General features: G+C 35.1%; 1 protein-coding gene across 1 annotated transcript in view; it reads right to left on the bottom strand.

The window, feature by feature from the left end:
• The window catches only part of FMN2 (formin 2), a 152,869-nt gene that overhangs the window by 120,803 nt on the left and 12,712 nt on the right, over positions 1-19,354 (bottom strand). The window contains exons 2-3 of the mRNA XM_066546802.1: positions 15,072-15,238; positions 2,325-2,472 (exon numbers count right to left, since the gene is read on the bottom strand). Coding sequence (XP_066402899.1) covers positions 2,325-2,472; positions 15,072-15,238 — 315 coding nt within the window. The remainder of the gene's footprint in view (positions 1-2,324; positions 2,473-15,071; positions 15,239-19,354) is intronic.

The raw sequence follows: 19,354 nt of genomic DNA, 5'->3' as shown, positions 1-19,354 counted from the left end.
CACACATCCAGCAATGCTTCACATGTTACAGAGCATACAGGAACACCATTAAATACAAACTACACTAAACAGATGATTAACTAACTTGAAAAATTTTGTCTCTTGCTTTACTTAAAACTTGAAGGCCTACTACCTTTTCTAATGCTAATGTATACAATAAAAACAAAGGTTCTGTAAACACATCCTGCTGCATCCTCTCTCAATAAATGCTTTTGTCTAAAATGTATGTTTTTTTCAGGAGCTATTGCTTATAATGGTGGTCTCCTTAATCCAGACAGCAATAATTATATATAAAACAAAATACAGCTGCCCTGCACATAATAACTTAAACCTTTTTAAAAATATTTGTCCCCTACACACTGCAAAGATGTAAATACACAAAATAATTTAGTTAAAATTTTTGAGGAAGGTGTTTATCCTCAGGTTTCACATCACTCACCTCCAGGTTCTTCCAAATGGCAAGCATGTGAACAATTAAAGAAAATTAAATTATTCATCTGCCTGAGTTGTATTCAAAAGAATTATAACTTTTCCTTTTCCTCCATGTCCTACATTGAAAAATCACACCAAAATTTCAATAAATCTTAATAACTACTTATATAAAACTTATAAAAACTCCCAATACATATTTTTTCACTTTATTTCTAGCTCTATTTCTTAATACTTTTGCAGGTTTTTTTTTTGAGAGGGCAGTAGCTGAGATAAGGAGCAGACAAGTCCTGTACATGTTACATCCATGTAGTAGGTGCAATAAATAGAAAAACATAGGATGAAAACAAATCACATACAAAATGAATACATTTAAAAATTATTACTATTGTCCTTTTGATAGAAATACACTTCTAAGTGTATTTTTAAATTTCAAAATATTTTATGTTATCAACATTCTTCTAGATTTTAGAGAAATTAAACTCTTGTTGACTTACACCAACCTCTGCTGGGCTAAAACCTCAAAATAATTTAATTTGAAATTCACCATTTGTTTTTCAAATGCACAGTATGTCATAAATAGTGCGATCACACATCCATAAGGTAAGTCTCCCAGCTGAGAAACACAACTCTCAGAGTAGATGGCATTGAATTCTACTCCTACATATGGCAGCACTTCCATTGAATACAGCATAAAACAGGAGATCATTGGTTAAAACTTGGACTAGCTCAACAATCCAGCTCTGCAGAGTTCCACACTCTGAATTACATCAGTGAGATGGATGCAGAAATGTGTGCTTGATCTCCAATAGAATTCCTTTGGAAAAAGGCATAGCATTAAACAGAAAAATACAGCAGTATTCCATTTTTGTTGGCATCACTTGTTTTGCTTGTGAACAGTGAAATAAGTGGTACCAGTAAAAGTAAAATGTTGCCATGGTAAAAGGTGTCTGTGCAAGAAATAGTTCAGTCATGTTCCAGAGGAAGTGGCAGAGAAGTCCCAAAGAGAAGCAAATCTGAAATTAACTCCACCCAAAGCCTACAAGTAATACAAAGAGATCTGTTGGAATAATGATTTAACTCTTCAACTCTGAGCAATGAAAAGGAAGAGTGGAAAGGAATGAAAAATTTGACAATACTCAGTGGCTCTCCATGGACAACATGGGAATGAATGCAGTCTACAGTTTTGAGAGTTGCTGAATACTAATTAATGGAAAGCAAAGCCTCCAAGAACCTGTGGTATTTATGGGTCAACACTACTAACAGAAAACAGGCCTGAAATCCTCTTCTAAATTTCTTTGTCAACTACAAGGGAGGTTTTTTTTCTTGCTTGGTTTTAATTGTCAGTGTCAACAAAGCTCTTAAAGAGCGTGAAGAAGACTGCAGAAATTCATCTGGTAGCATAACCTCACAAATGTTGAGGTAAACTGACTTTGTAAACAAGTCCTTGTTTTGTTTTTTCAGATACATTTTTCCTACCCCTCTGTCAGCCCAGGACTGCTGAATCTACAAAGGAATATCTTACACCACTTTAATAACTTTAAGTGTAGCACCAGTCAGCTTCTGAAGTTTTCATATTTTTAAGAAGAAAAAACTCATATCTCATAGCTCTGAAGGTATGTATACTGGAAAAGAATCAATATCACAGCACCTGGCAAAATCCATTATTTAACAGATGCCAGGTACACATCTTGGTTGCTAACAAAAAGAATGCATTTTTGGTGAATATTTTTTATTAGATTCATACTAGCTGACAGTATTTCTGAAGTTAATCCAAGATTCTCAAAACCAGGTGTTTGTTAGTAGCTAAGATACTAAGTTTATATTTCAGATTCTAAAACACAGCAGCCTCCTATATCCTATACATTTATCTTCTCTGTATCCAAGAACTGTACCTTCTCCTGAAATTTTGAGCCTTTGTTCTTCATCTGGAGGTTTGGGTGGAGGCCACGCAGATGGAATTCTCCTTGGAAAGCTTCCTTCAACATAATCTGTTGAATGTGTGGGTTGGCTAACTGCAGCCCAAGTATAAAGCTGGTCTTGCTGTGATTTAAGAAAAAAAAAAAAAACGTTGGAAAAGTTCATATAGAAAGACAAGGTCAAAATATCTAAGCTTTTGTTTCCAGTACAAATAACTCAACATCCCCTGTATCAAGACAGACTTGGTTTTATGCTCTTCAGTCTGATAAAGACTTAAGATAAATCTATATTAAAATAGGTATGTTCATCAGAAAATTAAGCTTTTCATTTTCTACAACACAACAACATGTTAAGATACAGTTCAGCACTTTTTAAGTGAGGAACTCTTTGTGACTTCTGTTCTTACAGCAATAACACATTCTCTCCATCATGACTGCACTTCATCACATACAGCCAGTTTTATGGCTTGGAGGGAATATCTCTCTCCACATCATACATAATCATTTTACACCAAACACACAAGCAAGGAAAATGAACAGAATTATTTCAGCAGTAATTAAACTGATAGATGCACTCTTTGCAGCCCTATTTTTATAATTTCTATTTTACTATTTTTAGAAAAACAGGTAAAAAGGTGGATTTTTTTTGGAGTAAAAAGAAAAAAACACCAAACCAACAGCTAAAGGTATTCTTAGTCCTCTGAGCTCAAATCAGATTATATCCATATTGCTCAACATCTTTGAGTTTGAGTCTATGATTAAAAGTAGGACACAGAGAGTTTCTGATGAAAACTAGGCAAACCTATGATTTAAGCTAACAGCAAGATTTTAGATGACCACAATTCAAGCAGTTATTCTTGTGACTCCTAGTCTGCATCAACATGCACACCTTGTGATCAAACATTTATAATACTGTTAATTCTATAGAGATCATTCACAGCAATTGCACAAGTAACCTAGCAAGTGATCTGGAAGACGCAAATGCAGCACAAAACTAGAAAAAAATACCAAGTCACAGGATGAAAACACAGTCGTGATGTTCATTAGACTTCATTCATTCTACTGCCTGAGTAAAAGCTAAAATATTTCATTTTTAGATTAAAACTTTTTTTTTTAATTTGACAGATAATGAACTTTGAAGAGAAATGCAGGAGTAAGAAGAAAATGGTGCTTGGTTTTGGGATAATCACTATTCTATGTGACTAAGCTTCTACTTGCCTAAAAATAAATTGTTGTAAGAGTAAAAATGTTCTATTGGGAGCAACTTACTTGGAACAGACAAAGGCTGGTAATAAAGGAAAAACCTCTGCTTTACAGAGGGTGCCTCAGTCAGGGTCAAAGGAAGCTCATTAGACGTTCCCAGTAAGAAAACCATGGCAAAAATCCAGGCACGTACATTGACTTTAGATAAAGGTAAAAATAAATGGATAAAAAGCTTAATAAAAAAAATAATATCAGGTTCTTTACATACCCTGAAGTCCATTATCCTTGAAAAGCCCATCCATTAGAGTAGCATTACTATCCTACTCTATTTGGACATCTGAAAAGGCTTGATTAATTCAGTCCTTTGAGTCACTTAATTCTTTCCCTTTGTCTATTTCCAGCTTTTTAAAGGATATGTGTTTCTGAGTTTCTGCCCAATTTCCAATACTGTTTGAGTAAGAAGGAGAGGGAGTCCTACCTGTACATGTTGTGTGAAGAAAAAGTCCTGGATTTTGCTATTAGTCATGTTTCCGCACCATTTAAATCTCAATTAAAAACACAGAGGAAAATAAGACTTGAAAAGTAATTGAGAAAAACCAGAACAATTTTTTTCTTGCCCATTCTACCACCTTTTACAGTCCAGGGAACACAGGGAAGAACATGCTCTGCACAGGGTTAACTGACTAAGCACAGATGACTTTCAACAGGATTACATGCAGGGTTGTAGGGCAGTAAAACAAATGACAATTAGGTAATGTTGACATAACATAAATGAGGAGGACAAACAGTTAAACTGTTCCTGGACATGACATTTCACCATGCCAATTCTTGAAAGATAGAATAATTTATCAACAGATTCTTGAAATAAGATTAGTCTACATGAATCAAGATGTATTTAAAAAAAAAAAAGAAAAGCTGAGATTATTGTACAGATGGTATACATTATGAAGCTAAGAAAATATGAAGTACCTATGTTCTTGCTGATATAATTTACAGCATATAAAATATAAGCAGTTATAAATTAAAACATCACACAACTTGGTAAAAAACTCTTAATCCAGCATGGGAGCTTTGTTTGTGAGTATAAAAGACAGTATTTATTGTTTGCATTGCATTTGAGGGAGATTTCTTTGTTTTCTATTCAGTACAGAGAAGGACAATAGAATAGACACCTCATATGATGGAGATTTATAGATGTAAATGTAGATTTTCAAAAATGCTATGGACTTGCACTATAATGAAAGCTTATCCATATAAACAAGGTATTTAACAATAACTACCTTCAGATTACTTGCAAGCTTATAAATGCTATTTAAAATATGAAAAACCCTCATGCCCTCATGACAGAAAGATAGTCTGGATGGCAAGTTGATAGTCCATAAATTACACTTTAAAAGGGAAAACATTAACCCAGTCTCTACTTTCATGCCCTTCCAAAGATGCAAATCATTTGAATATCCTAATTCCTATGTACTGAAGCTATGGTCCAAAACCTAATCCTCTTTATGTTTTGTCTTTAGCTCCTTTTCAGTTAATATACTAACCCACCTAATTTCTCCTTTTTTAAATCTGATAATGCCATAAATATGCATGATTTTTAGAACTGTTTGAAGAAAGAAATATGCAGTTCTGTGATGCTGAAGTCTTGTTCTAGCAAAAAAAACCAAAATAATCCAAATTAAAAAAAAATCCGATTTGTTTTTAGTATTAATGATTACAAAGCAATCATCCACGAACCTAGATTTCCACATTAAAATTTTTCTCCTTTAATCTTTTTATTTCAGAGGCAATTTTTACTAAATATCATTGTACATACAGTCAGTGAATACACTTACCGTGATCAAGTTTTGGATACATCTGGAATTTCCCCTTCACCTTGCTCAGACTCCACTATTTAGTCTTTAAAGCATCTCTTTTGAGGGAAAAAAAATCACATACATGTCCTAGTAATAAATGATCCCAGTCTTATTTATTCAGGCTCATATCTTCAAGCTGTCTGAGTCCAGTGCACTAAACATGATGTCAAGAAGAGTTCTTGTTTCCACACATCCTTACACAGCACTTTCCACGGGTTCTTAAAAGTGCAGAGCATCTGCACATGGGCGAGGCAAACTGCCTGCAGGATCTGATGGTACCTAATCAATATACATTTTACCACTTATAGATGCTAGCACTTAGAATCACAGAGTCAGGTCTGTAGTTTAACTCACTCTCTTCCCAGACAGCTCTCAGTATGCACAGAGGAGGGCTTTTTGTTATAACTTTTAATTCTCTGGTACCACAGTGTTACACTTCAACTATGTAACAAATTAATATCAAATATTCACCTCACTGCTCAAGCTGAAGATTCTTTCTGGCTCATCTTTAAAAATGGAAATGAATGTTGGAAGCTACTCAAAGAAAGGCCCCTAGCAAATGCCATGTGGCTGGTCGACCCAAAAGTAGGGCCATGAGTTAGACCTGCAGCAAACATCAGAAGTCATTCTGGTGGGCCTGGACCTTTCAGAAAAAGGGTCACATGTTTTTCTCACAGAGAGACCAGTTTTGTTCACTGGGCCAGAGACTGAATTACAGATTAGTATATCCCTCCCTGCAGGAATATAATATGCAACATTGAATGCATGCTATATTGCTCCTGGAGATATGCAGGTAGTACAACCATCTGCTCAATGTCGTTTCAGTTTTTAATCAGCTGTTTGTCTGCTTCCAGCTCAAAGAACAAAAACAGCCATTGTGAGAAAGGCTTAAAAGATGTATAGGAGATGGGGTTGAAACAGCAATAGGTGTATGCACCTTCACCCCACATGGCTGCAAAAGCATGAAATAGCAATGTGAGGATCAAGGGGGAAAAAATCTTACCAGACGTATTTAGAAAATTCTCAAGGAAAAAAGCCAAAGCAAAGTCAAGGTGGGAAAGGTGAGGCAGTACAGCAGCACAATATTGCTAGTATTGGGTAGCAGTAGAGGGAGAAAGTATTTTAGCAGTACCTTTGAACTTTCTTACATGACGGTGCAATGGTACTAATGAGCCTGATGGTTACTGTATTGAGCTGTGAGGTAATAGGGCTCTATTTTGCAGAACTTTTTTTTTTTTAATAATAAACTTGAAAATTTTTTCACTAGAAGTATAAACATTCAGAGTTATCCTGAAAAGGGAAGAACAGTAGCATTGGCATGTTCTGAGGCAAGTATCAATGGGCCAGGAGTAAACACAGAGCAGAGATTACGAGAAGGTTCCTACTCATCAGGTCATTCTGGATTATATTATTTCAGTGGGAAGAAGTTGAAGAATTAAGAGAGGAAAAAGTATAACTGCATTTAAGACGTAATGAGATGAACTCATAGAGGACTTCCATTTTATGTTACTTGGGATAAGAAGGGACCAGACTCCACATCTCAGAGGTGTTTTCCAGGCTAAGAGCTCCAAAGAGTTTGTCCAAATTTGTAAATAATTTCTTGGCATTTCGTCTGTTTCAAGTGCGTGGAAGGAATTAATTTTTTTCCCATTCAGGAGGTTTAATCATTCTAGTATTGTAAGCATACAGCCTCTAAAATGAAAGAAAGTCAACTGCATGTTCTCCACTGCATACAAAGAGTTAATTACAGAAGCAAGGCTTTAGTTTGAGAAACTAGAGCCAGACTACCTCAAAATGCTCTTATCAGCAGGAGACTGCTTTATTTTAAGCAGCTTTTTAAATAAAGAAATCAATACTTTTAAGAATGGGGAAAGTGGTTTACTTTTTGAGGACAGGTTCAGTAACAAAGCTCTGTCTTGCCACTGACAGAACCAGAGCAGTGATTAAACATGGCCCTTGACTTGTGCTGCCCTGGGCTGCACTAGTGAGCACAGATGCTTTCCAAGGTTGAAAGCCAGCAAGTCCTTCATAATACTGTAATGTATAGCTGAAGCAGCACTTTATCCTCATGAACTAAATTTGTTACATAAGCATTTTACTTGAGTCAAAGGGTTTGTTTCTTTTCAGAGAACCAATGTGCCTCAACAATGAAGTTAAAAACACTTCAGTTGTCAAAAATCATGAAACATTTATTTCCCATTAAATGACTTCAGCCTCCTCAATGAAAGAGAAAAAACATGTTTGATCCCATCAAACTCCACTCAGGATTCAACACTAAATCCCAGGAGAGGCAAAGAAAGCCAATAGCTCTGCAGTTAGAGCTCTCACTGGGAAAGGAAATCAGGAAACTAAATTTCAGATTTCCACCTCTATTATCATTCTGTTACAGTGTTGTCTTGGTCTTCCTGTTCCCCAGTAACTTCTACATTTTTCAGAGCTGAATAGGCTCAACTGGTGAGCTTACAGTAAACTTTCCTTGGAAGAAGGAACAGTGGCTAACCTTCAAGAAAACAGGTCAAGACCTAGCTTCTCTACACATCCAACTAAAACACCCACTTGGAAGGCCACATCCCAAGACCACCAGGTTATCAGCTACTACTGATAGGACCTGAGGGTTTGCCTTCTCATTGACTCATCAGAAAATCTAAGCTGAGACAAGAAGCTTCTTCATCAGGAATTGTTTTCATTTATACTGACACAGTTCTTCCACGAGTTTGGAGTCTGAAAAATTTGAATTATGCAAATCAAACTGCTTACTTAGAAAATTTCTCTATGCAATTTGACAATGTAATTTTTACTATTGTAAAAACTCTCTTTGAAAGAGATATGGAATATATATGCAAATTCAACCCTCAATTTATTTGAAATTCCAAGTGAGAAAAGGCAATTTTTTTTATGACTGACATTCTGAAGAAAGAGAACTAACCTACTAAAAGTCAGAAAATATAAATATATCTTGAGGTGACAGGCTGACCACCACCTTCATCATATGCACAATGATACTAAAAAATTTAAACAGTTGCTGTAAACTTAACATCCAGTATATGGCTCTTGAGGCAGTTCTTCTGAACAACAAGCAAGTTATCAACCTTCATTGCCAAAAAAAACAAACCCTGAAAACCTAGCAACATCCTACACATAAAACATCTAAGTTGAAAGTGCATATAGTGGCATCACCACAAGGAAACAGAAAAAATAAAGAAAAAGAAGAAAAGAGTAAAAGAGTAGAAGACCTCAGGGCCTGAGCTAACAACAGTAAAATGATTTTTTTTTAAGAATGGAAGTAGAGAAGCAGCATAAGAACAATACTTTGGTGCAATGATCAAAAACTGTTTGCATTGTATTACACTCAAGAACATTCAGAATTGGTCACCACAAAAGACAAAGTGCCACTAAGTGTGACTGGACAAGGGAAGAGGAGACGTGGGGGGCTTTGATTTGGCCAATATTTGCTGCTGTGGTAACTTACACTTGAAACAAAGATTAAGAAGCAGATTAACCATCTGTTTTCTCTGCTCTAGTCCACATTTTTCACCTGTTCACTTTTGAAGTCTTATTCACTATCAACTCCAATGTATTATGATAAAATTGAGTACTCCAATATACTGCTCTGGTAAATACTGCTCTGAGATGGGACTATATTCAGTCTTACTTATTATATACCCAAGCATTGAAAGCATGCTTGAAAAAATGCTGCACGCATTGTTGCCAGCTATGTGCTGCAGTATAGAATTAAAATTCTCCTAGCTGATGTCAGTACTTGGGAAATTTCTTTGGAAACTGATCACTGGTATCTGCTGTCTCTGTCTTCTGAGAAAGGAGTCTATTTACAATCTGTTTTCCTACCAATTTTCAGACTGATATCAGCAGTGCAAATAAGTTAAAATTAAGTCAAGCCTTCATGTCACTAATTTCGCTTCCTTCCGACTTGCGAAGTCCCACCATCTGCTCCTACTCAGCAGAAAGAAAGCAGCATCTTTATTTCCTTAGAAAGCATTTGCATCGCCACAGGTGGCCAGGAGATAATAGGAAAACAGCCATTTTTGCAGCATTTTCCATTCATGCTGTCTCTCTGCTTCCTTGGGGAAGCATTATTTCAGAAACAGATGACAGCCTAGTCAGGCATCATAACTGCAAATGGCAAAAGGGGAAGTGCCTATCCCAAACTGTCAAACATGACTGTATAAAATCACATCATAATACAGCAAAAAAAGATACCAGCCAGAAGACTTTATTTAGCCCTTTCATTATAGAATGTGCTGAAACTGTTAATAAATCAAGAAGGCATTAACAGCTGTACTCAACTGAGTAAGAGCATTAAATAGAAGCATTGAAAAGAGATGCAGAGATATAGCTGAGTCAAAATCAAATCACAAACAAGGAAAGATGAAAGAAGATTATATTTTTTTAGTGCCACTTTTAAAGTAGTCATTACTGGACCCTTCAGTGTGAAATAGAGATTAAGTTCTTCAAACAAAGGAATTCATTATGAATATTAAGGTATGCTCAGTTTTCTTCTCAAAAGCACTTAGAAAATTATAAAAGAAAGCCCCTATCACAAAATAATTTTTCATTCAGAATTTAGGTGTTTTAAACCTAATGCTCAGAAACAACAGAAAGTTACTTGAAAAGCCTGTCAGAAGAAAAGTAGGAACTTGCTATGAAAGAAAAAACTGCCTGTAGGTTAATACTATACAACGTGAACTGGAAAATCTGAAACAGGAAGTCATAAGTAGGGACTACACATCCACAGTGTGTGTTAATTGCAACTACTGGATAAAATTCAAACATCAAGTACTGTCAGTATTTCTTAGCACTGAGCTGATAAAAAAGTTGCCTCATATTGATAGGAAAATGCCAGGTTCTTCCTTGTTTTGAACAGTTTAAATACTCATGAAAATATTTATAATTTATACACATTATTGATGACTCTCTGAAGAGAGTTATCTTATACCTTTGGTGATTATTAAGAGAGGAGCCAAGCAGATGAGACCTCTACTTATTAAAGACCGTGATCCTCCAACAGGAAGGAAAAACTTGCCTGTTGTTACATTCGTGCCAAAGATGCACCCTGTAGACACGTCAATTTCAGGATTATTTTACTCTACTAAGATAATATAATGAGGTACCATGCTAAAAAGCTTAAAACTACAGCTGCACTACATGTAGGAAGGTAGGCAGCTCTCACAGTGACAAGTGACAAGACAAGGGGCAAAAGCCTCAAGCTACTCCAGGGGAGATTTAGATTGGGTATAAGGTAAAATTTCTTCATTGAAAAGGTCGACAGGCATTGAACAGGCTGCCCAGTTGAGTGGTGGAATTGCCATACCTGGTAATGTTCAAAAGGAATGTGGATGAGGCACTTGGGAATATGCTTTAATGGTGAACATGGTGGTGCTGGGTTAAAGGTTGGACTGATGATCTTAGAAGTCTTTGCCAACCTTAACAATTCCGTGATTCTATGGCTTATGAATGGAAGACTTTTTCACAAGGCATTAATGTCTTGCATATCATTCACTCAGAAGATATTTTGTTTTAATTTGAATCTTTAGAAACCCTCTTGAATAACACACAACTGCTGAAGAGGGAGAAATTTAAAAGGCAATAGCTATTCAAAAGACAAGCAATTTTTTCAGAGAACATGCTTTCTGTAGGCTTTTACTAATCTATCTTTCTAAGTCGCCCGTTTACTTGCTCAACTTTATTTTTTAGTTAAACTCTCTGTTTTTATTTTATAAAATACTAGCAGAAGCATGAAAGACTAAAGATAGCCTGATGAGTAAGTTGTCATGGCATAAATGAAGCAATAATTAGCAGCCTCCCTTGCAAATGGGAAACTAGCAATAAGGGCAGCTATGTCTAGACAGAGAACCTGCCACTGAACATTCACTTACTCTTTAAGATGCTCTTTACATTGTAGGAGTAGGTAGGAAGAGCTATAACAAAAGCTTCCTCTGCCTCTTAATAGCCAAATCTTAAAAACACCAGTTCTTGTCTTTTTACATAACTTTTAAAGCTTTGTTCAACTTGTATTTTTCAGACTGATCTTTTATTCTGGGCAACTGCCATCAGCTGTTTCAAAAGAAATAATTGATAAAACAGGCCAAGATTGAACATGCAAGTTTTCTCATAAGTTCTTAAAACAGTTCTAAAATTTCTGTCCTTTGGGCTAATTTGACAAAAAGTTCAGAGATAGTTCACAAACATGTCATCTCCAATCATCATTAAAAGACCTGAGTAATATAAAAGCCTTTGGAAACTGGACACTATCCTCAGCATAAATGTGGTGACAGCTGTTGATTCTCTGAAGATTTGTGCTCTAGTTTAGCATTTTTTGATCCTTCATGTTTGCCATATATGAAAAAAGGTGTAAGCATCACATCCACAAACCATAGTGTAGACCAGAAAGTGCCAAGAATTTAAACTAAATTCTAGGAGCCATTATGAAACTAGCCCAAGAAACTAAGAGCTGTGAAAGGGGTCTTTACTCTTAACGCACTGTTAAATTGCAGCTAGACAAAAGGGAAGAGAAAGAAATAGGATCCAAAGAGAAATGAAAAAGAGGGCTTTTACTATTTTTTAATAGCCTACACTGAAGCCTGGAATATCTTGGGACTAAAAAAGAAAACCAGATCTCTTGCATTACTGAGAAAACAGACACAAGATTTTATAAACATTTCTAAGAGAGGGAGAAGTAAATGTGACCAGCAGGCATGAATAATAAAGAAAATAAGAATATAATCAAAATGTGCAATTGCAAATATTTCAAGAGATTTCAGCATTAACCATGTTAAATTAAATTCTAGAGGTCATCCAGAAAAGAGCATCAGAGGGAAAGAATAGGACTTTAAAATAATCTGTTTATATTCATCTCAAGCCATGAGCAATAGATCATAGAGTGAACAAAACTTACTGAATTGTTTTCATAAACTGTAACCTAACATCTTAACAAAATCAAGTCTGTGGGACCACACTAAAGCAAGAAGGGAATCATGGATTTTATTCAATTTAAAAAAAGTATTACTTTAAAGTTCAGAAATACAAGGAGTAGGTCACAAAAGGAGAAAAGGATTCAAAGATGGGTTTCAGTGGAGAATGCATTGGAAATTCTGCAAAGAAATATATATTCTGAAAGAGTGACCTAAGAGACTTTACAAGTACCAGACTAAGATGAAAATCAAGAGAGGCAAAGAAGTAACAGCAAGGAACAGGCAAGCACCATGGAAGAACCTTCAAGAAGAAGGAAGGAAGGCCAACAAGGTGGCAGGGACCAGGACAGGGCTACAGGAGCTTTGCTGGGGACAGTTTCAGCTAAGTGAAAAGGATATCAGCTGAACTGGAGGCAATCCAAAACTGAACTAGGGGTCTGATGAACTCAGAGATGAACTAAGAATATGGGTCTGGTTCTGCTCCTAATTTTGGAGTAAGGTCAAAGAAGATGTACCTCCTAATTCTAGATGGGCAAAATTTAGTTATTAAGGCTAGTCCTTAATTAAGTCCTGATTCCTAAGTCTTTAAAATAAGCTGTTAGGTCAACATCAAAGATTTGCTCTAATGAATTTAAAAAATGCAAACAAACAAACAGGAAAAATGTGAATAGGAAAAAACCCCAAAGTACACACATAGAGAGAGATGCAAGAGAGGACACAAGTAACCAAACTTACATGTCCTTTTTAAAGTAATATTCACCATCACCATAATTTTTTCAAGCTATTTAATTCCCTAACATAACAATTAGAATTTATTCCTGTAAAATACTTTAAATTTACTCTAAGAAGCAAGGCAATGCCCAGTTTTCAAGTTCTCAGCCATTAAAATTTATACTGCAAGTTCTAGATATTTTTGTTTTGGAGAACATGTAATGAATAAACTGATAGGTGTTCCTGTACTGTCCTTGGGCACCAAGGCTGGAGTAGGAACATATTCCAAAACTCTGCATCAGCAGCTCTCAGCTCTGCACCACGTGGAATTCAATTATGGAGATGTGGTGCTCAAGACAGCTGTATGCTCCTTTGAAGTAGGATGAACTACTGGTTACATAACAGGGCTGTACACCAATTCTGATATTGTTTTACCAGGAGTGTGATCTATTTAGGGGATTTATACAGAAAAATAGTCACAGAAACTGTGACATTTGTGGCTTACTGATAGACTGAGTCACATTAAGATCACTGCTAATCCAGCAACATCTTAAATTCCTGACCTTGACAGATGGTTGATGTGGCACTCAGCTACTACCATGTCCCTCCATTTGGATGTGTTAAACAAAAGATAACTAATCTTTTGTATCTGTTACTCAGAAAAAGCATGGTATATCAGAAAAAAAGAGTTTTTTCTGTTTATTTGCAAACTTCGAATTTGAGAAAAAATCTATTGAGAATGCAAGAGAAGCTTTTTAAAAATGTAGTGTGAATAATCTATAGGAAATTGCTGAATATATGGTAACAGCAGGAGAGTGGAAAACATTACCGACGCTTTTAAACAACCTGAAAAATAAGAAACTTGTCTTTTATAGTAACTTTTATGAGTATATTTAACCACGAGCACTTTCAAATGCTGTGTGATTTTAAGTTGCCTGAGTATCCTCAGTTTTATAGTTAAACTGCATTTTCCAAATAATTTCAAAAACCAGTTAAAAAAAGTCAAAAAATGTTGCATCTTAAAGAAAAACAAAAAGTAACACCAAAGTCAAAACATAAACATATTGCTAGAGAACTTTGTACATTAACTGGGTTATTTAGGAATGCTTGTATAGGAATTTAGTGGAAAAAATTTATTCTCACAGTTATCCCTTTTCCAGTTGTGTTAAACTATTCTTCAGGAAAGATTTGAAGAGTTAAGAAGTAAGCATGTTCTCATATCTATGCCAATCTTTTTTTGAGTGTTTGTAACCAAACTTCAGCATAATGTGTTGAGTAGGGATGATCTTAACCATATCAGCAAGACATTAAGTAGATTAGTTAATATTTGTACACTATTTTGAAGCTAATTAGTAGAGAGAAAAACCCTAATTATCTTTAGCCACATAAAATGGTATTAGGTGCCATAGGTTACAACAAGAAGATGCTAATGTTGAATTAATTATCCAAGAGAAAAGAAAAGTATGTAAGGTTATGTCTACACACAGGTTTGTAACAGTAGGCAAACACCTGGCCAGATAGCCCACAGGTACAGATAACACCACAGCTGCAATGCCAGCATATTTGCCTTGACCCCTGCAGTATTTTGTATCAAAAGTATTTTCAGGGGAAAAAAAAAACCAAAACAAAACAACCCAGCATAGACATCTAGTTTGAGTTCTGTGAAATTTTGTGACATGCTGTTTTTCTGGTTTTCCATTGATTTATATTTTTTGGTGAAGCAGCTATTGATGGAAATCTTGGTAGTCATACAGAATGCTTGGATTCAAAGAAGACAACAATGAAAACTGGAAATGAAGAACAGACTAAGATATGAGTTAAAAAGTTATGAAATCATGTTCTAGGAGAACATGCTTATGTGGATACAAAAGTGGACATACCTTAGCAGAGAAAAATAGTTGGTCACTCTCCTAAGGGCAATTTTCATTAAAATGACAAACCAAATTCTTTCAGGAAAGATAAACTATTAGAAAATCATGTCCTGCTTTACAAAAGAGACAAAAGACAAGTTTTTCAGTACTTACATCAAACGTGGGTGTGCTTTGCTTGGCACTCTGGTTACATGGCTCTCTGAAGCAGTCAGTGAATGGAAGCAAAAGACCCATTGCAATAATGCGAGAACAGAGCTTTTCTGCTTCTTCATGTGGTGCATTTTCCTGCTGGCTGAAGAGTTTTTCCAGCAGAGTTCGTCCTGCCAAGGTGATGAGAGAGCAATAAGAATTTGTAGCTACATGCAGGACATGAATATTTAGACATTACAATGTGTATTGAAAACCTGAATTTTTAGAAGTAAAAAATGTTAAATAAAAAATATTCTTAAGAAATCTATCTGATAGTAAGTCTTTAATACAAAATAATTCTACATAATGATTGTAAGTGCTCTAGAACCTGATTAATTAGGATCAAGAAAATTTTCAAGAAAAGTATGTATACATTATATGTGCCAGCTGCACTGTGAAGTATGAACAAAAAACCATGAGCTGTTGTTGTAGCATCAATTTCCTATAAAATTTTTCTGAAGAGAAAATCAAGACTTTAGCAAGAGACGAAACAACTTCTTCCAAAGATGTCAAACAAAGTTAATGCAGAGTTTAGGCTGTCAACTCCTGGAATGAGCCCTTGTTTTTTGAATCATAAAATTTTTATAGTCTTTGAGAAATTCTGCTCTGTTTCTATGGAGAAACTCTCAATAAAAGAATAGTAACAAAAAGCCCTCATAACTATTCTGTGTAATATTGTATTGTATACAGCTCCAGAGTGGTGGAGTGCTCCAAACTAAAATGCAGTGTCACAAGCAGCAATTCAGAGAAGTGAAGCTTATAAAGAGCAAGAAGATACTTATTCCTCTTTTAGGGCCAGATTTCATGACCAAAGTGTTTTCTTTTGTTATCCAACCAGAAAATGAAAGGAAAGCATATGTTATATAATAGATAAGTGGAGAAAATCTTAGTGGTTTGAAATATGACAATGCTTTGTAAGTTTAGCCAGAAATAGACTATAAAAAATAGTTACATACGCAGGTTGCAGTAAAATCTACACAGTAAGAATATTAAGTTGCTTAAGCTCTAAAATGTCAGATGTAAAAAGATGCCAAAGTTCAGATTTACATGATATGGATAAAGAGATGAAATAGATCTATTGAAAAAGAAAAAAACAAATGGAGTAATAAAGTTAATTTTATGTTTGAGTATAAACTAGCTGGGAATACAGCTTGGACCTAAATAAGTTCCTATAGCCTGTTTTTTCAGGCCACTCATTCAAAGCCAAAGTTATTAAAAAGAAAAAAAGAAACAAAAACCAAAACTGTGTTAAGAAAGCATTTTAGTGTAATTTAGCATAATAAAAATAGTATTGATAATTACATTTCTACTGGTTCTTGCATGCGAGATTTCTGATTGAACATTAACTTTATTCAAAATGTAAAGTTTCCCAGGCTTTCTGAACATACTTAAAAGTTTTTTCTTTTAAACATCTGGAAGCAATTTTAAAAGGATTCTGTAAGTCACATTTGGCTAGAAGTCTCTGTAAATTTTAATTTAATGTGGCAATACACTCCAAAATAAACGATGCATTAAAATGCTGGAAGTTGTTTCTAAGGTTTTCTTCTGCACATCTAAAGATCTGATAATTATCTGATTATTAGTCCAAGTTTGCTAGACCTTTATTAGACAAAATATAATATATTCAAGGGAATAAAACAGGAGATAAGCTATGAGATAAACTTTTACAAGACATAAATTTTGTTACGTTTGACAGTTAGATTGCCTCTGTTTCTTGGCTACACCACCTAAAATGCAATGCCAACAAAACTGCTTAATCAACATATCCCTCTATCAGAGTTCAGCCGTTAATTCTTTAAATAATTTATTAGTTCAAGGCATCTTTCTTGCTGACCACAGAAGATCACTTTGCTCACACCAAAAAGAAAGAATTATACAAGAAAATGACACATTTCTGCATGCCATGTGATATATTGAAATGTTATCCATGACTACTAAGTATCAGACTTGATAGATCCCCTTTTTTTTTCTCCCCCTGGACATTTCAACATTTAAATAATCTTGTCATGTTTAAAGAGACTTCTCCTGCATATTCAGAAAAAGAAAAGCCCCTTCCTTTTGCTTTGACCTAGTTAGCAGGAAAAATATCTGTAAATTACAAAACAGGATATGTAGCTTTTCTCCTCTTAATTCACCCAGTCTTTTGCTAATTTCTATAACATTTAACTGTGTTGCTCAAGTTCAAATACATTGTTCAGAAACTTAATTGCTATTCAATTGCAGTTTAATTTTCATAGTAATTTTAAACTATTTTCTAAAAAAAAATTGTTCAAACAACAGAAAATAAGTATATGTATATTAAACAAAAGTCATTAATGAATTTAATTCAGATTATGGTAAGAGAAATTATATCATTTTTCCCACCTGAGCATGAATAAGTCTTGGAATAAATAAGATAGTGAAATTATTTAATTATATTAGCAAATACTTCTTAACCTAGAAGAATAAAAAATTTGATTTAAAATGATTTCAGGCTAAATTTCAGTCAACTAAAATATTTTTAACTACAATTTTACATTGTTAGTTTATAAATAAAAGGCATCAGCAACAGCTTTTGGCCTCAGACACCTTAATCATTCATGAGGTAAATACATGAAGTAATAACTTCTGGAGGTGAAGATGTTTGCAAATAATCTGGAATAATTAAATTATTTGTAATTTTATAATTATTAGATGATCAGCTGATTTCTGCTATGAGTTTAAATGGAATGACAAAAAATTTCTCTTGACTGCCTTTAACTGCTATGGAAACAGTAAAAATTAAAACCAAGGTCTCTGAGATCTCTTTTTTCCCTAAGAGGTTAAATTACCAATGTTCACATTTAAAACATTTCTTCCTAGAAATCCCAAGTCACGAAGTTATTGAACCCAATTCTTACCTTTCCCCTAATTATTTTGGCAAGGCATGGGAAGCATACTAAATTTAGAATTAGACAAGAACTTCAGCTTTAGATCAAATAAGTATTCTGAGGACCCTGCCAAAAATCTTCAGCAAATAAGATGACTATAAACTCAGAAGATATTTTTTAGGAGCTTAGAATAACTTATTAGACCCCAGTGAGGGATAAAAAGACTTTCATTTTTCTTCTGCTGCAAAGAATTACACAATTAATCAACTAAAAAAATGAGAACATGAGATTAAGTATCAGGTATTCTGGACTTCTGTGTGTATTTTGTTATAATTGGCTATTGTGACTCAGCCAGAATCTTCTGGCTCAGCTTCCAAGTTCCTTATTCTCCATGTCTAGATGACCTGCCTCCTTCTCCCATTCCCATAAAGATGAAGCACTATTGATCTTGTCTCCTCCACCATGACACAACAGGTCCTCATCCAATCCCTCTGATCAAGAATTGAACACTGCTGTTCACAAAAGCCATCTCTGTAGGATATGTAATCTATTCACTACTGAAGGAAAATTCACATGTTCCAATATGGTTTCCTTTCATACTCTCTCCTTGTATGAAAAATGTGGGTAAAAGAGTGGTCAGCATTGTCCACAGAGAAATACAAGCAAATCCTCACTCAATGAATTCACCTTATGGATCTTTGATATGCTCAGAAGACAAGCCTTTCAAAGAGCTATAAGGTGAGCAACAAAATCCTTAAGAAGCAGCAATATCATAAAAATGTTGCTAGCTTTGAATTTGCCGAATTATCAAGGGGAGGAAGAGACATGAACGGAAGTGAAAAATAGGAAGAAAACTGAAGTAACTGTACTCACAGTCATACTGAAAACGTACTCACTGAGGCACTGTGCTGCAGCAAAGCTTGCAATAGTACTTCCCTGAGGATCTTGCTGTTATAGCCTCACATCTTTAAAGATGTTCTTCTATCCTCCTTATGCTGGGTTTGCAAAAGCCCGGGAGCACGGCTGGCAATGAGCACCAGTGGAGACTAATGATCAAAATGAGTTATACTCCAGAAGCTCCCCCTTCTGCCAGTCTCAGTGACTGTCTCTCAAAAAGCCAGAGCACTACACCACACTTTCACCATTGACACAGCAGTTGCATCAGTACATCTTAACCTACACACACACACTGCAGACAGACTTTCTATTTTTATTCTTCCTAATGCAGAGGGAATGGCTTCAGTGTAGCACCAGTTGTGAACACCCTATTCAGTCACCCCAAGAGCTAGCATGACTTATGCACATATTACTCACATCTTCAAAAGCTGAAATCTGCTTGCTTCCTTTTCCCCAGTTTACCCCTTCTTTCTTCCACTTTAGTAAGATTAGAAATGCTCA

This window comes from Molothrus aeneus, chromosome 3, assembly GCF_037042795.1.
Source record: "Molothrus aeneus isolate 106 chromosome 3, BPBGC_Maene_1.0, whole genome shotgun sequence".
NCBI classification, from domain to species: domain Eukaryota; kingdom Metazoa; phylum Chordata; class Aves; order Passeriformes; family Icteridae; genus Molothrus; species Molothrus aeneus.
This window is presented reverse-complemented; position numbering and strand designations above follow the sequence as displayed.